This window comes from Panicum virgatum, chromosome 3K, assembly GCF_016808335.1.
Source record: "Panicum virgatum strain AP13 chromosome 3K, P.virgatum_v5, whole genome shotgun sequence".
Taxonomy (NCBI): domain Eukaryota; kingdom Viridiplantae; phylum Streptophyta; class Magnoliopsida; order Poales; family Poaceae; genus Panicum; species Panicum virgatum.
Genome location: NC_053138.1, coordinates 16,641,017 through 16,659,871, shown reverse-complemented (window position 1 = coordinate 16,659,871; position 18,855 = coordinate 16,641,017). Strand labels below are relative to the sequence as shown.

Below are 18,855 nucleotides of genomic sequence, written 5' to 3'. Positions count from 1 at the left end.
AAAGGCATTCAAAACATAGTTAAGTGTAGATCATGGATTGAATTTGAAATGATTAAGGAGGATAGAGGTGTCTAAAATATGATACGAGTGAGATGTGATGTCATCTTCAAAATTCCAACAGTGAATGTTTGATCAGTAGCCCCTTGCTAGGAAATCAAACCCACACTTGTTTTGCCATCTGGTTTGACAACGATTATATTCTTGCAATACTTGTTTATTTTTATGAATGGGATTGTTTCAGATTTAAGATTTTTATATTATTGATCAAAGTAAAGTATATGGTGGTTCACAGCAGTATAGTAGTCTAGCATGCACAATTTCGTACCATAAATTATTTTGAAGTTAAATCCAGTAACTGGTTACTAACTTACTATTTTTTACATATATATATGGGAGTATGGGACTATTTGCGTGTCCTGACAACTTAGGGAAATTCGAAGAACATCTTAGCGAACTTTTGTTTTGACTGGGCCTCTTGGTATCTTGTTGAGGACATTGGAGTCAACCTTCTCGTAGAATTTCTTGAGGTCTTCACCCCCTTTGGCTACAAGATGGTCCACTTCTGTTTCGTATCTTTCATATAATGGCGGTAAAGTAAGAGCACACAAAAAGCCTAGTCAAGAAAGCATGATAAATTGTCAGAATATGAGCACATATGAATAAATTGTTCTTTTTGCATGCTTTTGTGATGCATCTCTTCGAGTATCCTTTTAGTTTCAATGATACTTACCAACATATAACAGTGTGGTGAAGCTGCAAGTATCTCCAACTACTGCCAGTACCCACAAAGACCCAATCACCTTATAAGAATAAAGAAAAAACAACATTAGATTAGAGTTCACTAAGCTGAATGTTAAAAAAATAATGGCATAGAGATTATTTTGTGAACTTTACATGCTTAATGAATATTCTCTAATCAGATGGAAATTTGAGATTGCTTTATGCCAAAGAACATGTGACATCAATTTAAATTTCTCTGTTCGAGTCTTCAGAACTTCTGCATATTTTGACGCATAGAAACAACGTGATTGTTTGTTATAGGCCATGCTAATACTATTAAGCAAAGTGCACAGATCAGAAAACGCAGATCTTATGTACCATGAGAAACTTCTTAAGATCCTTCCCGCATGCAATGTCGTATAGGATTGATACAAAGTGAGCCAGTTTGTACTGGGCAGTCTGTGCAATTTCTCTGAATGCTTTTTCAGAAACAATGGCCTCTGGGATCTGTGGAGGCCGCCTGCAAAACACGAGACTTCAGATGACATTGTTTTCGTGTTATCCCTTGTCCGGTGAGATATAGCTACAAAAATTTTAGACAGCATAGCAGTGCAACCTGTCAAAGAGAGGTGCGGCATTCGACCAAATGAAGAGAAGAAGCATCCCAAGGAGTGCCATGTGACAAAGGAGAGTTACTACATTGTAATCAACTACGTCGAACAGGAACCAGACCAATGTTGCCCCTGCGAGGATCCCTGCAGATAGGTTTTTGTCCCTCCATAGCAGGATGTCCGCAACTGCAAATCCAAACTAATTCAGTGATCACTCTGGAACCGATTCAGACACCAGCACCTGGAATGTTGCTGATACATGACAAACTTTTCAGAAAATACTAACTAGTAGCATTGCACCTTTCCGTCGACCGAGTAGCTTATGCACTGATCCGCGTCTATGAAATAGCCTTGTTGTCTGTCCATCATCGTCAGAAGAACTGCTCTCAACATGAGGAGGCATGACTTCAGAGTTCTGAGAAATTCTTGTGGCGTTTGGTAGTAATTCGTCTGGTCACGATAGCTCTTCTCCAGTTGTCCTTATAGGCTGACATGTATATGAGAGGATAAAGAAGCTTGGCATGAGAAAGCAAGGATAGCTTTGTGCCGGGGGGTACAGGGGAGTGAACGAATATGAGGCAAGGTTTGCTTCACCCGGAGGTTTTGCAACAGCTCAGGGGATTCCTTCTTACAGACTTGAAGCCACATAGCGATCGCAGGGAAAAAAAATCACTGCCGGTATCGTGGCATCTGGGACTTGTTGATCGTTGTGCTTGTGCATCGTCTTTGTCAAAGAACAAATTGCTTTAATTGAGGGGGAAAATCCCCTCGCATGGGTTAGTCTTAGGGTAAAAGCAGGCAAGATGAATTTTTTTTATCTGATTGCTGGGTGAACTTTTTGGTCTAGATTCCAGATTGTATAATCTTTATCTGAGCCCTAACGTTAATTTAGGAACAGATGTTTCAGGAAAACTGAAGGCCTGTCAATGCAAGTTATCACAGTGATGCGAGATGGCGGAGAGGCAAGTGTCATTGCCACTACAGAAAGGTTGGGTTAATGGAATGGGCATTAGCATCATGCTAAACACCTTGATTTTTTATATTTGTTTTATGCCTATTTGTTTGTGAGGAAGAGGAAGAATACAATATATAGTGGCCATTAGCATGTTGGGGAGTTGGATTTTTGGGCCTACGCTGAGGGGCCGTTTAGTTCCCAAAAATTTGTGTCCTTATAGGCTGACATGTATATGAGAGGATAAAGAAGCTTGGCATGAGAAAGCAAGGATAGCTTTGTGCCGGGGGGTACAGGGGAGTGAACGATATGAGGCAAGGTTTGCTTCACCCGGAGGTTTTGCAACAGCTCAGGGGATTCCTTCTTACAGACTTGAAGCCACATAGCGATCGCAGGGAAAAAAATCACTGCCGGTATCGTGGCATCTGGGACTTGTTGATCGTTGTGCTGTGCATCGTCTTTGTCAAGAACAAATTGCTTTATTGAGGGGGAAAATCCCCTCGCATGGGTAGTCTTAGGGTAAAAGCAGGCAAGATGAATTTTTTTTATCTGATTGCTGGGTGAACTTTTTGGTCTAGATTCCAGATTGTATAATTTATCTGAGCCCTAACGTAATTTAGGAACAGATGTTTCAGGAAAACTGAAGGCTGTCAATGCAAGTTATCACAGTGATGCGAGATGGCGGAGAGGCAAGTGTCATTGCCACTACAGAAAGGTTGGGTAATGGAATGGGCATTAGCATCATGCTAAACACCTTGATTTTTATATTTGTTTTATGCCTATTTGTTGTGAGGAAGAGGAAGAATACAATATATAGTGGCCATTAGCATGTTGGGGAGTTGGATTTTTGGGCCTACGCTGAGGGGCCGTTTAGTTCCCAAAAATTTTCACCCAAAAATTTTCATCTCCCCTTTGAACACATGTATGAAGCACTAAATGTAATTAAATAAAAAAACTAATTATACAGTTTAGATGTACACGGCGAGACGAATCTTTTGAGCCTAATTAGGGTATGATTAGCCATAAGTGTACAGTAACCCACATGTGCTAATGATGCGGTCAAATGCCTCAAAAAATTCGTCTTGCGGTTTCCAAGTGAGTTCTGAAATTAGTTTTTTAATTAGTATTTGAAAAGCTCTCCCGACATCTGGTCAAACACTGATGTGACACCCAAAATTTTTTGATTTTGGGAACTAAACGCCCCCGAGTATAGTTTTCACCAGAAACTTGCAGTACAAGCGATTTGCTGTTACAGGTGAAATCAGTTTCTGTTTGCTTGTGTGGCAGGCTAGCAGCCGGCAGCAGCCTAGCACAATGTTGGGTCAAGGGAGTTAGTTATAGTGTCAGTTTTGTTAATCCAGGAAAAAAAAGGGAGAAAAATGCTCCTGAATCTACCCAACATATATGTTCAGAATAAGATATTCAGCTAGGCATGCAGCAGTGCCATCATCACTTTTTATCTTTCACTCACTACTTTTACCACCCCAGATGTTTTACGTTCTCTCTGGTTCCCAAATTAAAGCAACCAAATTAACTAACTACCAAAGTAAAACAGATTTCGCTCATACTTTAACCATCCCAACTAACCTGATCTGATCAGCAGAATGGAAACAGCGCAACCCAACAAACCTTATCATGGCCAGCCCACCGTACCAAACTTGCTTTTCGCTAGCTAGTCCGTGACCGACACTCGCGTAGTGGGTGCCGTTTCGTTATGTGCGCTCGGTTGAGCTGCCTTCAGCGCAGCAGTGTTCCCTGCACCTACCCAGAATAATTCCTCTTTTCCGTTCGAGCAGCAGCGCAAATGTGTGCAATAATTCTGCACGGCATTGTGTCCTCCCTCTCCCTAGCTAGTGGCGCACGCACACAGCGTGCGCCTGCTTGTGATGTGTGCTCCTCTCACGATGCCATCGAGTCAATCTGCGCTGCACACTTGTACTGCACTAGCAACGCGATCGTGCATGTCCGGGCCGGCCTTGTACGTGATCGCAGCTTCCACCTCAACGTGGCGCGACGCGAGGTCGTCGTCGTTGCTGCCACTCTCTCCTGATTCCTGGAGCCATGCCAGCCAGCCTATAAATGGCGCCGGTCTCCCACCGAACGCTCGCACCATCCGATCCTCCGAATCCTACTACTACCACCACCAGCTGACCTCGATCGCTCGCTCCAGCTAGCCATCATGAAGCCGGCGGCGCATCATCTGGTGCTGCTCGCGGCGGTCCTGGTCCTGGTGCTGTGCGCGGGGGTCGGCGACGCGGCGACGTGCGACGCGACGCAGCTGACACCGTGCGCGGGCGCCATCATCGGGAACGCGCCGCCCACCGCGGCGTGCTGCAGCAGGATGAAGGAGCAGCAGCCGTGCCTGTGCACGTACGCCCGCGACCCCAACCTGCAGCGCTACGTCAACTCGCCCAACGGCAAGAAGGCCCTGGCCGCCTGCAGGGTGCCCGTGCCCTCCTGCTGATCAATTAACTTCAATAATTCGCGTCGGCAGGCACCGCGCGCGGTGTATGCGTCTTGGTCGATCTCCGTGGTGTTGCGCTGGTCTCAGCTCCCTGTATCTGCCGAGCTCTTCGGGCTCGCGTGTATGAATAAAGGATGTAATAATTACGTGCGTTATATGTGTGTTCGTGGGCTCGTTGTTTTTCTCGTTAAGATCAGCAAATGACGCCTGGTGGCAAAATTAGTGCCAACAAACAAATTAAATGTTGGCTGTGGAATGGAACTAGTGCTAATACAATACTCTGCTTTGTCACTGGATGTCCACGGCATGCCAATACAATACTGCTTAGGTGCTTATCACTACATACCATTTGCTCACTAGTGCAAGTTGACTACCATTTGTCAAAAAAAAATCTCCAGTATATAGACCTAAAGTACATTCTTACCTTCTTCATGCGAAATTGTACTTTTATGTAAATACGACCCGTATGCAAATTGAAAAACACACACAAGTAAGAACATTGTGTTTTTCTAACTGAAATTTGGATTGCGGCTCGTAAATTCTGATTAAGCCAGCCAATGACAGTTTCTTGAGCACATTTGCACATCTCGTTATTCTGTTTTACCTTTATTAGGGACAATTCTGAACTTTCAAGTGGTTATAGTTTTTCATTTTCCCAATACTGAAGATCAGGAACAGGTAGTTTCCATGCCATTTTTTGACGGAAAAAACTGCACATACATGAACTAGTTCAACTTGAATTATTAAACAACTGGATGGAAGGTTGAGTCAAGAATATAGAGTTTTCAAACATAATCCATAATACTTTTAGAAAAAAGTCCTATTACTCCCCTCAAGTATGGCTAAAGTTTGGATAATCCCCTTAACTATTTCTTGGTTCAATTTGGCCTCCTAAGCTATGTTATTTGGTTCAATTTACCTCCTAAAACAATTTATTTTTTTATTTCTCCACATACAAGTGAAATCTTAATTTAAAATTTTGCGGGATTGTAGTGGGCATTACAATATATATCAAAACAATATTATAATTTTTTATTTTTGTAATTCTGTATCATAAAGGTTAATTTATTAGTAAATATCATACCTTATCAAAATAATGATGAAATTTTTTTGACATATTTTTCTAAAATTTGTTATGATGTTCACTATCATCTTACAAAATTTTAACACAAGACTTCTCTTGTGCATGGATAAATGAAAAATATTAATTTTTAAGGGGTAAATCAGACCAAATGACATAGTTTAGTGAGAAAATTGAACAAAAAATGGTTAGAGGGTTACCCGAACTTTAACGATACTTGGGGGGAGTAGAATGAATTTTTCTATTTTTATCCGGTTTTAAACAAAGAATATGTAGTCTAAATACTTATAAAATAATACTCTATTGCACTATTTCAGAAGTATCATATGCTCTACCACATGGCGGCATGGAGGATATCGCAAGTGCTACACTAGGTCAGATATAATATTTTGCGCTAAAATAGTGCCACAGAAATATGCTTGTGTAGGATCATAGACGTTTATTGACTACCAGGTGTTGAGAACCTAGATCAAAGAGGTGGAAATGCCTTCAAGTTGGGGTTAACCCATTTTTGGCATATCTAAAGCCTCATGGTTTAGGTTTGAAATTGGTCATATTCGTGTTTATTTTTAGATCAATGAGTAGGCCGTTAATTCTATGTAGGAAATTCCCGAATTAATTAAAATCTCAACTCAAAATATCGAAGATTAACTTGGGTCGAAAATCGAAATACTTTGCAAGGCTATATATGGGCTATGGGCGATGTCGAAATGCTGATCCATGATCACGTCAGTCAGTCAATCGTCCCTAAGAGTTCGACGAGGCTTGGACAGCTGCAAGCCTGCAATGAGGAGGGCATGCCATCTGGCCCTCTTGCTTGCCGTCCAAAAAAGATGGTCCTGAGCATCGGGCGCATGCTTGAGCTTGAGCTTCTACTACGTGTAGCTCAGCACTGGATGCCGCTGGGACTTGACCAGCTTTTGCCGTCCATTCATCAGTTCGGCACGCTCATGATGATGCCCTCGCTCCGTTCTACTAACCCAACCCACTACTAAGCTCCCTCTAGAAAAAGGATCGTCTCGTTCATACGGAAAAAGGGAAAGAAGGATGGACGCATCCTCCCCCCCCCCCCCCGGGGGGGGGGGGGGGGTCCGTACGTACCCTCTGAATTCCGACACGTCGAATCCGTAAGAGCTACCCTGTTCGGTACAGTACCAACTGGCAGGCACTGTTCCGCGAGCGAGCGGGGCGCGGATCAGAGGTTCCGCGAGATCAGTCACCAGCCCAGCGGATCAGCCATCCGAACAGGCTGTATGCTAGTTGCTAGCTCCCCTGCACATGCACAATGAACGAACTCGACCTGTACGTGTCAGTCGTTCAGTCGCCCAGTGCATGCTGCTTCATGCCTCCGCAATGTGATGATCTCTCGTTGCTCACGTACCAAACCTTATCGACCCTGCATTCCCTCAAAATTAAACTTCTACGACTCGGTTGCCTATACGCTGCCCTTCACCAAACCTACTGCAAGGCCCCTATAAATACACCACGGATCACACTCTCCATTCGCCACAGCTCACCAGGGACAACCTCTCGCTCTGGTCGCTTAGGTCGATCTCTCAGCTCCATCCATCCATCCATCCGATCCGATTCCGATCATGGCAGCCAGCAGCAGCAAGCAGGCGTCTCTCGCGCTCTTCCTGGCGGCGCTGGCGGTATCGAGCGCCGTGATGGCGAGCCTGGCGCCGGGCGCGGGCGCGGCGACGACGACGTGCGCCCCGACGCAGCTGACCCCGTGCGCGCCGGCCATCATCGGGAACGCGGCGCCCACGGCGGCGTGCTGCGCGAGGCTCAAGGCGCACCCGGCGAGCTGCTTCTGCCAGTACAAGAAGGACCCCAACATGAAGCGCTACGTCAACTCCCCCAACGGCAAGAAGGTCTTCGCCGCCTGCAAGGTGCCCCTGCCCAGGTGCTGAGCGCCCGATCGGATTCCGATCCAGCTCGCGTTCTGGATCGACGCCGCGCGCGCGCGCGCGCTCCCGTGCGAGCACACCCGATCTCTCGATGGCATGGCTCGCTGGTGCTATCTGCTGTGTACTAATAAAAGAGCAGTGATCTGCTCAGAGTTCGTACGTAATATATACTTGCTGAGAATAAATTGAGACGTAGCAGTGCTTGGGGCCTCGGTACGTTGTGCAGACCGCAGACTTGATGTATGTATCGTTATATCTGAACACTTTTTATATATGCAGTATTTGTATGAGCTTCTGTGAAGTGCTTCAAGAATAAAAGAATGACAGGAAATCTTTGGAGTGAAGTAGTGAACCATTATTCCGACAACACTACCATCACTGCCGCTAGTGGCAAACTGGCAACCACACAACGTGCACCACCAGATTGACTGAGCTCACAGATTGACAACTGCACCCAAAATGCACATGACAGGAAGATTCATCTCCAAAGTAAACTACCGATCAGGAGCGGCAACGAACATGCACGCACTACTCCGTTTAATCTGATCCACACCGTAAACCAACTGATTGTTCACACCAGCCTCTTGGGAGCTTGTACCAGCCCCGTACCCACCACCAAGTTCTTTGCGGGCAGCAGCAGCAGCAGCCACCCGCAGACCGCAGTGTGCATGAACTTGCACGAGGGATGAGAGAGGGGTTGGGGCACAAAGTGGATGTTTTTTTTCCCGAAAATATTGGATCATGGCTATTAATTGCAATCCAAAAAATAGGTGTCTATTTTTAAAAGAAAAAAGTCCAATTTTCACCCTCGAACTATCGCAAAAGTCTGATTTTCAACATTCAACTACAAAACCGGACAACATATGCCATCCAACTGTCAAAACCGGGCAAATTTGGCCCTTGGGATAGTTTTGAAGGTGGTTTTGCATTTTCTAAAAATAATAAATAAATCTAATTAGATCTAAAAAATCAAACTAATTCACTTTAAATTAGAAAAATATGAAACTAGTACCAAAATTTTTCTAAAAATGTAACCTATCTATTATTGCTCCATTTGAATCTTAGCTATAAAAAATAATACACTACTACAGAACAAGCCTTTATTCCAGGCCATTTGTCGGCTGTCTTTGGGCCCGGGACAATATGTGGCTTTTGTCCCGGGTCCAACGGCTAGCCGGGCCAGCGGGGGACATGGGCCTTTTGTCCCGGTTGGAGGCACCAATCGGGACAAAAGGGGGGCCTCCAACCGGGATAAAAGGCCCCCTCCAACCGGAACAAAACTCCTTGGCCCCCCTTATCCCCTTCCCTCTCCCCCCGCCCGAGCCATTCAGCTCACTTGTTCTTGCTGTTCTTGGCTCGGGAGAGGGGAGTTCTTGCTCATTTCTTCACCACATTTGTGAAGATCTTTGATTCCCCGTCCATCCATCGGCGCTAAAGGTTTGGGGCTTGTTTTTCTCTTCTTCCTTGGCTTGTATAGCTCATTTCATGATTTAAAAATAGAGAAAATGTGTAGCTAGCTCATTTCTTCGACATTTAGATTGCATATGTAGGTGTAATTTTCTTTTAGATTTAGATGAGTATGTGGATAGTAGAAATTTTTAGAATGAGTGTAGACACTTCATGTGATGTACTTGTATATATGACCATATTGTGGATAGTTGATTTTTGTATTCATGAATGAATTAATGAAATGAGTATATTAGAATTTTTTGTATTATGAATGGATTATTTTGATACTCTAGTGATGTATTCGTTCATGCTCACACTGAAACCATCTAGAAGCTTAAAAATCTTTATTTCGAAACAAGTATACGTCGTTAATCTCCATTCAACGGTGGTCGCACTATATTTCGGGGATACACGATGCGTTATAAGGACGTCACCAATGGGCTGGTCGCAACACCAGCACTTGCGGTTAATACGAACACAGCATTTGGCACAGTCAGCGTGGCCGTTGTTGCACTGAGAGCATATCAACGAGCATGTTGCCTGTGCCAAGTGCTGTGTTCCTATCATCCGTAAATGTTGGTGTTGCGACTGGACTATTGGTGACGTACTTGTATAGCACCGTGTCCCCCCGAAAGGCATTGTCATCACCGCAGGGTCGAGGTTACCGACATATACATTTTCTGAAATAAAGTTTTTTTTTCTTCTAGAGGGTTTCTGGATATTGAAAAGAGTGTTCTCCTAGAACTGAAGGGTGTCAAAATAATTAGGAGTTATAGAGATTTCGTCTTTTTTATATGATTTCATTGTTATTTGCAAGAGTTATTAATCTGATCATTGTAATTGTAATAGTAAATAATATTTGCATTGTAATGGTAAGAATTATAATTTTGTGAAAAATAAAGGTATTTTCCAATAAAATATGGCTTCAACAGCTGGAGGGAGTGGCGCCGGTGGGGGTGATCGTTGTCCTTCTGGAGAGAAGGGCACAACTCGAGTAGGTCGTCGGTCCAAGAAACCTAGTGCTTTTCATAGGACAGCGCTCCGTTATTTGGAAAAAGAATATAGATAATGCGTGGCAAGGGGCGAGGAACCTCCGTTTGATCTTGAGGATTTATTGCGGCGTTACGGTTCGTCACCACCAAACTCGGAGGTTTCAGCTCCTCCATCTTCTTCTGCGCCAGCAAGAAATCCGTTAGAGCATTCTGCGTTTCCACGCAAGGACGGTTGAAAACATATGTGTTGTTGTCCGAATTTTTAAGTTTCATGTTGAGTACCCCTTTGTTAAGTTCTGTAATGGATTAAGTACTCCTTTTAATTAATAAAGATGTATGATGGATATTGCAGATCTTTTAATTATTCATATTATATTATATTTAGTTTAATTTAGGTTTGATATATTTTATTTATTCGATACGTGTAAAGGATTCAAATCGATTTCTTTAAAATGCAGATGGACCGGCAATGGATGTACAATGCATTATTTTTTGTCTGTGGCTGAGACAAACAAGCAGAATGGTTTTATGTGCTGTCCGTGTGTTCATTGCAACAATAACAAGGATTACTCATCTTCAAGAATCCTACACAGACACATTTTCGCAAATAGTTTCATGGAGAAGTATGTTTGTTGGATGAAGCACGGAGAACAGGGGTTACCATGAAAGACAATGAAGAAGAAGATTTTGACGACCACTTTCCCGGGAATGCAGGATTCGGTGCATTCGATGATGATATTCACATGGAAGAGCCCGAAGTAGATGTAGCAGAAAATGATCCCAGCGACGATCTGGGGCAGGCATTGCACAATGTGCAAGCAGACTGTGAGAGTGAAACGGAGAGATTGAAGTTCCAGAAGATATTAGAAGACCACCGTAAGTTGTTGTACCTAGATTGTCAAAATGGATTGAAGAAACTTGGCACCATCTTGGAGTTGCTGCAATGGAAAGCGACAAATGGTGTATCCGACAAGGGATTTGTTGAATTACTCAAACTTGTTAAAAAAATGCTTCATAAGGACAGCGAATTGCCTACCACAACGTATGAAGCCAAACAACTTGTTTGCCCTCTAGGATTGGAAGTGCAAAAGATACATGCATGCCCCAACGACTGCATCCTCCACCGAGGCGAGTACGAGAATTTGGATGCATGTCCCGTATGCAGTGCATTGCGTTACAAGATTAGAAAAGATGATCCTGGCGATGTCGAGGGGGAGCCTCCCCGGAAGAGAGTTCCTGCGAAGGTCATGTGGTATTCGCCTATAATACCACATTTGAAGCGTCTGTTTAAAAATAAAGATAATGCTGAGTTGATGCGATGGCACAAAGAGGAACGCAGGCAAGATTCGATGTTGAGACACCCCGCTGATGGGTCGCAGTGGAGAAAACTAGATAGAACGTACCCTGAATTTGATTTGGATGCGAGAAACATAAGGTTTGGTTTGAGTACGGATGGCATGAATCCTTTTGGTGAGATGAGCAGTGGTCATAGCACTTGGCCTGTGACTCTTTATATGTACAATCGTTCACCATGGCTCTGCATGAAACGGAAGTTCCTCATGATTCCAGTGTTTATCCCGGGCCCAAAGCAGCCCGGAAAAATGACATTGATGTTGTGACAGACCCGCCGAGTTAAAACACTTAATTAAGCATAACCGCCATCATCTGAACGCATCAGGCTTATTAGCTTAATTAAGTGTAACTTGATAGGCTGTTTACAACCCACAGGCCGATTGAAACACACCAGAAGTCTCGCACGAAGGCGAGCGCAGAAGGTACCAACACGATAAAATCTTACAAAAGTAGTAAATAATAATATTAAAGCTTTTACAAAACAGCTTAAAATTTAAAATTTACAAAACGAAAAGATAGCATTGGAAAAGAATCTAACTTACAGAGCATTTTTACAAGAGAATAGGTAAAACAAACTAAATAAGTCGAGAACTACCGAGACGTGAAGACAAGGCGCCACATCGAGCCCACCGATGTAAAACCTAGTTAGCTCCTATACCTAAAATAAGTTAAACAACAAACCCTGAGCAACTAATACTCAGCAAGACTTACCCGACCAGTGTGTATAATTTAGCCCACATAGCTAGATATGCAAGGCTTTCTGACTGGTAGTTTATTTGAGGAAAAGCAACTGACATGGATCCTTATTATTAACATTTTAGCTCAGGTTCTATGTAAATTGACCATAACCTAATATTTGCATAAACCAACTATAGCAATCATGGTGGAGCAACAATTATTAATTCCATGTATTCGTCATCATCTATATAACCATCCTTCCATCATCAACTACGATGTGACTCGGAGATCAAGGTGTTCATATCCGAGAGCGACTGACGGCGAATCGATCCGATTTAACCTTGCAAGGTGAACCTAACCAACACGGCACATATTTGCCCCATCGGACTATACATGCCAACCATTCCCCTCCCCGCCTCGAACTACAGGAACCAGCCCAACAACATATGGTCAGCCGAGCTCAACATGAGACCACCAAAAGTAAACAATGCATCCCCATTTCTCCGCGACTACTCGACTACCCCAGGAGTTGGGTGCGGGTTCCTGTATTTTCGAAGCAAGGCATTACTCGGCTTACCGGTTTCGACTACCTCATACTCCTGGTATGCGGTTAGTATAATTCAAACATGATCAGCAGGGCCAACAACGGTACGGTCCTTAACCGACACAGACGGGACTAAGACACCCAGGAACCCTGTCCTGCTGCCATGCCTATATATCATCATCCCTTCCCGTCCGGTCTCAAGCTTTCATTTATATCAAATTCAACAACTCGGAACTGGATTATAAAATATTATATATCTTGCGAGTAACCAAAAATTACTCGACTTCTAAACATCCTATTTCTCGTGAGTGACAAGGAATCACTCGAGTTCTACCGAGAACCATTAAGCATAGTATTTCTATCATCCTATATATACTAGTATAACTCAAGGAAACCTAGGGATCATGCAACTAGGGTTCCAAACAATTCCTAAACCTAATGCACAGGTAATAGGGACATATATAGGTGCCATAATTTGAAATAATAGGATGTGCACCGGGGCTTGCCTGGGGGTAACACTAAGTCAATGTTAATGCTATCAAGGCCTTGAGCCCTTCTGACCTTGGGCCGGGTCTTTGGTTGCCCCTTAGGGTCCTTCCATCTTCTGGAGATGTCCACCGAACACCGTCTTGGGGTTCGGTTCCAACATCGCGTGCTTCACGTTCACTCAGTGTACATCTAGCACATCTACACGAGATGCATATGACATGAGAATGCAAATATGATATACAACAACAACTTAACAAGTACCGAGTATAAACACTACTAGTTTGCACAATTTACACTTAACAATCCTAATGTAACCCGGAATATCCGGATTCCTGTCCGGAATATCCATATTTTCTGAAGTATCCGGGTTAATACCCGGAGTTTCCAGCTTTCTCACAGTTTTCGCCCCCAAAACTGAATTTCTGATTTTGGCAAAACTGACCCACAAAAATCAAAACCCTTCTAGACCCTAGTAGAGTGACTCATATGGAGATGATTCACCCAAAAGAAATCACTCAAAACCTCCCAAAACCACCAAATCGGCTAGCCCTAGCTTTTAGTACCTTTAGCTCACCTTTCTTGCCCAAATAACCTGAAAACAAAGCCACCCCAAGGTGGAACACATAGGGAAGCGAGTCTTTCACGATGATTTGAGGCTCCCTTGGCCTTGAGATGGAAGATTTGGAAGTTAGGGCTAAGAGGAGAGGGAGAGCACGTGGGGGAGTGAGCAAAAAGAGAGTGGCTGATGCTTTAACATTTGGAAATAGTAAAAAGGACCAAGGAACATGATATAAAACTTCAGGTCCGGACTATCTGGTAGAAAATCCGGAGTATCCGGTTAAATCTAGAATTTCCGGGTTCAACCCGGAGTATCCGGGTAAACCTAACAAAAAGGCAAACTACTGTGTATGCCACGGGGTGCAGCGGCACGTGCGGTGCATGAAGTAGCGTAGAAAGGGCCAGGGAAAGGGTGGGGAAGATGGAGGAACTCACCACGAACCCATTTGTGCGGTCGAATTGGGCGGAGGGGGACCGAGGAAGCGGATCGACGAAAAAGGGCGGAGCTCGAACGGTGCTCCCATGGAGGTCGACGGTGGAGGGCCGATTCCGGTCGGGAAAAGCTCGAGCGAGGCTCATGGAGGTGTGGAGAAGGTGCGAGGTGTGGTTGGGAGGGCTCTCATGGAAGGAATCGACGAACGGCGGCCGGAGATGGCCGGGGCGCCAGCGTGAGCGAGCTCGGCTCAGCTTGAGTCGAGGAGGAGGAGGAAACGAGAGGGAGAGAGTGAGAGAGTGAACTGTGAGTGAGAGAGAGTGAGATATTTAACGGTTGTGGGGCCCAGAGGACAAAATAAAATGAAGTAGAAAAATCCAGGTCCGGAGTATCCGGATGACTGTCCGGAGTATCCGGACAAGACCGGATAGACCATTCTCAAATAGATGGCGGACTGTCCGCGCCCCCTCATGGACCGTCCGCGGATAAGACAATCGGACATTCGATCGGCTGGTCCGGAGTATCCGGACGTGTGTTCGGAGTATCCAGATGTTAGTCCAGACTATCCGGGCTAATACCCGGACTATCCGGGCCCAGGTTGATTCCAAGGAGAAAAATTGATATTGGATCGATTTGGATTTCAAACATAGCTCGAACCGTTATTGAAAATCATTTTAAAAGTTATTTCCTCCTCGCATAAGTTAACTTGCTAGCAAAAACTTTATTTAGCGATTTTGTTCATGCGTGTTTATGGATAATAATCATGTTAATTGCGGCTTATCCTTAATTACAAGGGATTAACACCTGGGGTGTTACAAATACCTAAGACCATTGGTCGAAGAACTCTTATTGCTCTGGGGCGATGAAGGTGTACGGATGTGGGATGAATACAAACAGGAAAACTTCAACCTACGAGCATTGCTGTTCGTAACGATCAATAACTGGCCTGCTCTTAGTAACTTGTCAGGACATTCGAACAAGGGATATAAAGCATGCACACACTGTTTAGATGATACCGATAATATATGGTTGACTCACTGTAAGAAGGTTGTATACATGGGTCATCGTCGGTTTCTTCCCATCAGGCATGCGGTACGAAAGAAGGGCAAGCATTTTAAAGGCCAAGCGGACCACCGAACAAAACCGATGCACTGTAGTGGTAAAGACGTCTTCAACATGGTAAAAGATCTAGAAGTTATTTTTGGAAAGGGAACTGGTAGCCAACCTGTTCCGAACAAAAACGGAATGGCGCCCATGTGGAAGAAGAACTATATATTTTGAGAGCTACCATATTGGGAAGTCTTAGATGTTCGTCATGCAATTGATGTGATGCACCTCACGAAGAATCTTTGCATCAACCTGATAGCATTCTTAGGAGTTTACGGAAAGACAAAAGATACAGTAGAAGCACGTCAAGAATTGCAACGTATGGAAGAACGAGATGCCTTACATCCACAACAGCGAGATAATGGACGAGAATACTTAAGTCCTGCTAGCTATACTCTTAGCAAGGAAGAGAAGGAAACCATGTTTGACTATTTGAGCAGTATAAAAGTTCCATCTGGATACTCATCCAATATAAAAGGAATCTTAAATTTGGCAGAGAAGAAATTTACAAATCACAAGTCCCATAACTGCCACGTGCTTATGACTTAACTTCTTCCGGTTGTGCTGCAGGAGATTCTGCCTGATAACGTCCGGTTAACCATCGTGAAGCTATGTGCCTTCCTCAACGCAGTTTCTCAGAAGTTAATTGACCCGGATAATTTGATAAAGCTGTGTAACGAACATGGCACCATTTATGCCATTTCGAGTGATTTTGGTGATCGAATGACAACGCAATCAATGAGACTAATGGTTTTATTAAGAGAACATTTCTAAATCCCAGGAATGAAGTAAAAGGGCCATGCAAAGCAAAACACGAAGAAAGAACTCAAAGAAACGCTGAATTGGACGAGTTCTGCAGAAATCAGTAGCACCGGAAGAACCGATGCCTACACATCGGTGCATCCGATGGTTGTCGGAAGATCCGACACCCTGGTGTTTGATGCAAGTCTGAGCATCTCTGAAGCTCAAGTGAAGATCATGTGAGGCACCGGTTGAACCGACGGCATCACGACAGGCATCGGTGCATTGGGCATACTATGTTCCAGAGACGATGTCAAATGCCCAGGAGAAGATCCTTCGGCACCGGTTGAACCAGTGATGCATCGGAGCAAAACACCGGTGTAATGATGTCAGCAGGAGAGAAAGAGGCCAACGGCTAGTTGAGTGCTGTGAGTGACCGGTTGAACCGACGCCATGTCATCGGTTAAACCGGTGGGGTCGCAGAGTGCGTCAGAAGCTCAACGGCTACTTCGGGTCTGAGAGTGAATGGATGAACCGACGCTACCCCAGGCAGAGGCATCGGTTCATCCGATGGTACGCAGATTTTTGCTGACCGTTGGAGCAATGGCTCCACGACTTGGAGGCCTATATATATGGCATCCCCCGGCCATTTGAAGATTGCTGGAGTTGCTGGATTTCCCACACATACTCAAGAACACCTCCAAGCCATACAAGAGCATAGTGATCATATCCTTAGCACTTAGCACACTTTGAGAGTGTTGTGTAAAGGATTAGCTCTTAGTGAGTGAGATTGCAAGGCCTTGAGCCTTTGTGCTGTGGTTCTTAAGTGAACCAAAAGAAGATTTCGGTACGCCGGCACCTTGGAGCTTTGAAGGCTCGCCGGCACATCATCGACCCTCCGACTTGGTGTGGAGCGGCGACGACAACTTTGTGCGAGGGGCGTGGAGACTCTCATCATTTGTGGAGAAGCTCCTTAGTGGAACCCGGGGCTAAGGTGACCGTGATTGTGTTCACGGAAGAGACTTAGTGGCCGAGTAGCAATACTCTTAGTGAGTGCTACAACAACGTGGATGTAGGTGTGCCTTTGTGGCTAACCGAACCACGGGATAAACACCCGCGTCGAGACTTTGCTTTCTCTTATCCCACTCTTTAAGCTTCCGCATTTCATACTAGCAATTTGTGTGCCTTTACTTTCATAGAGTAGTTTCTTGATGAAAAGGCTATAGGTTGCTAAACTCTTTTGGGATAGGGGTTTCACACTAGAACAACTATATTTGCACATCTAGATAGCATGTTTTAGTTTAATATTGTGCAAATAGTTGGAGCCATAGGTCTAAGTTTTTTAGAGTGACTAATTCACCCCCTCCCCCTCTTAGGCTAGAGCACCCGATCCTTTCAAGCTGCAAAACGATGTGGTGCAATGCCTTGTTGGCTTTGAGCTGATATTTCCACCATCTTTCTTCAACATCATGACACATCTTCTAGTACACCTTGTAAAAGAGATCGATATCCTCGGACCAGTATTTCTACACAATATGTTCCCATTCGAAAGGTTCATGGGGGTACTCAAGAAATATGTTCGTAATCGAGCTCGTCCATAAGGAAGCATCGCTAGTGCCTACGGAACTGAGGAGGTCATTGACTTTTGTGTTGACTTTATTGATGACTTTAAACCGATTAGGGTCCCTGAATCGCGATATGAGGGGAGACTAACTGAAAAGGGTACATTAGGAAAGAAATCTTATGTCTGCACAGATGATTTCTCATTCAAGAAAGCGCATTATGCGGTTCGTCAACAATCATCCTTGGTTGATCCGTATATCAAGGAACACAAGAAAATTCCGCTCTCCGAATTTCCAGAAAAGTCTGAGGCATGGATTACACGTGAGCACATGAACACTTTCGGCAGCTGGTTGTGGAAGCATCTAATGCATAACATGGATATAAGTGAACAACTATTCTTATTGGCTAGGGGACCATCTTAGAATATCTTAACATACCAAGGGTACGAGATAAATGGAAACACATTTTATACGATAGCCCAAGATAAAAAGAGTACCAACCAAAACAGCGGTGTTCGTATGGATGCCACGGACAATAATAGACAAAGGGTCACATATTACGGCTACATCGAAGAGATATGAGAGCTGGATTACGGTCCCAATTTCAAGGTGCCTCTATTTCGTTGCCAATGGGTTAAGCTATCTGGAGGAGGGGTAACAAAAGATGAGTATAGGATGACAATAGTTGATCTCAACAATCTTGGGTATAGAGACGAGCCGTTTGTCCTAGCTCAGGATGTCGCTCAGGTTTTCTACATTAAAGACATGCCCAGCAAGCCAAAGAAGGGGATAAACAAGCAAAAGGATCATGAGACTAAGCGATACATAGTTCTATCAGGGAAGAGAAACATCGTTGGAGTGGAGGACAAGACAGATTTGTAAGAAGAATATAATAACTTTGTTGCCATTCCACCTTTCGAAGTAAATGCCGATCCATGCTCCTACTAGCCAATGATGATGCTCCATACTTGCGCCGTAATCATAATCAAGGGACATTTGTCAAGAGAAAGTCTGTTACCGCTAATCTTTCATGTACTTGAATCAGTTTCTATTATTATATACAAAAGTAATGACAATTCGAATACTTTTATTATATATGTAATGTACCATTATCCTTTATGTGTTATGTGTTATATATATATCATTTTTTATAATTTTCACTTAATTATCAGACTCAAGTATAATTTTCATACAATAATATGGATTACTCA

The 18,855-nt window shown here is 44.0% G+C and overlaps 3 protein-coding genes across 4 annotated transcripts; 2 read left to right on the top strand and 1 right to left on the bottom strand.

Moving 5' to 3' along the window:
• Positions 1–305: 305 nt before the first annotated feature.
• On the bottom strand, positions 306–1,838 carry LOC120701262 (reticulon-like protein B9). 2 transcript variants are annotated; one of them, XM_039985382.1, is made up of 5 exons: positions 1,632–1,838; positions 1,337–1,517; positions 1,099–1,255; positions 731–800; positions 306–613 (listed from the first exon to the last, which is right to left on the bottom strand). In XM_039985382.1, the coding sequence occupies exons 1-5, from the start codon at positions 1,732–1,734 to the stop codon at positions 447–449; spliced, it is 678 nt and encodes a 225-aa protein (XP_039841316.1). In that variant the 5' UTR covers positions 1,735–1,838; the 3' UTR covers positions 306–446. The 2 variants fall into 2 exon arrangements, with proteins under 2 accessions (XP_039841316.1, XP_039841317.1); XM_039985383.1 differs by having other exon boundaries at positions 1,099–1,240; positions 1,632–1,832.
• Positions 1,839–4,376: 2,538 nt separating this feature from the next.
• Positions 4,377–5,025, top strand: LOC120697929 (non-specific lipid-transfer protein 2-like). The gene has a single exon (XM_039981314.1). It carries the CDS (start codon positions 4,463–4,465, stop codon positions 4,745–4,747), a length of 285 nt encoding a protein of 94 aa, XP_039837248.1. The 5' UTR covers positions 4,377–4,462; the 3' UTR covers positions 4,748–5,025.
• Positions 5,026–7,324: 2,299 nt separating this feature from the next.
• LOC120697928 (non-specific lipid-transfer protein 2-like) lies at positions 7,325–8,039 on the top strand. The gene has a single exon (XM_039981313.1). It carries the CDS (start codon positions 7,424–7,426, stop codon positions 7,739–7,741), a length of 318 nt encoding a protein of 105 aa, XP_039837247.1. The 5' UTR covers positions 7,325–7,423; the 3' UTR covers positions 7,742–8,039.
• Positions 8,040–18,855: the final 10,816 nt, after the last annotated feature.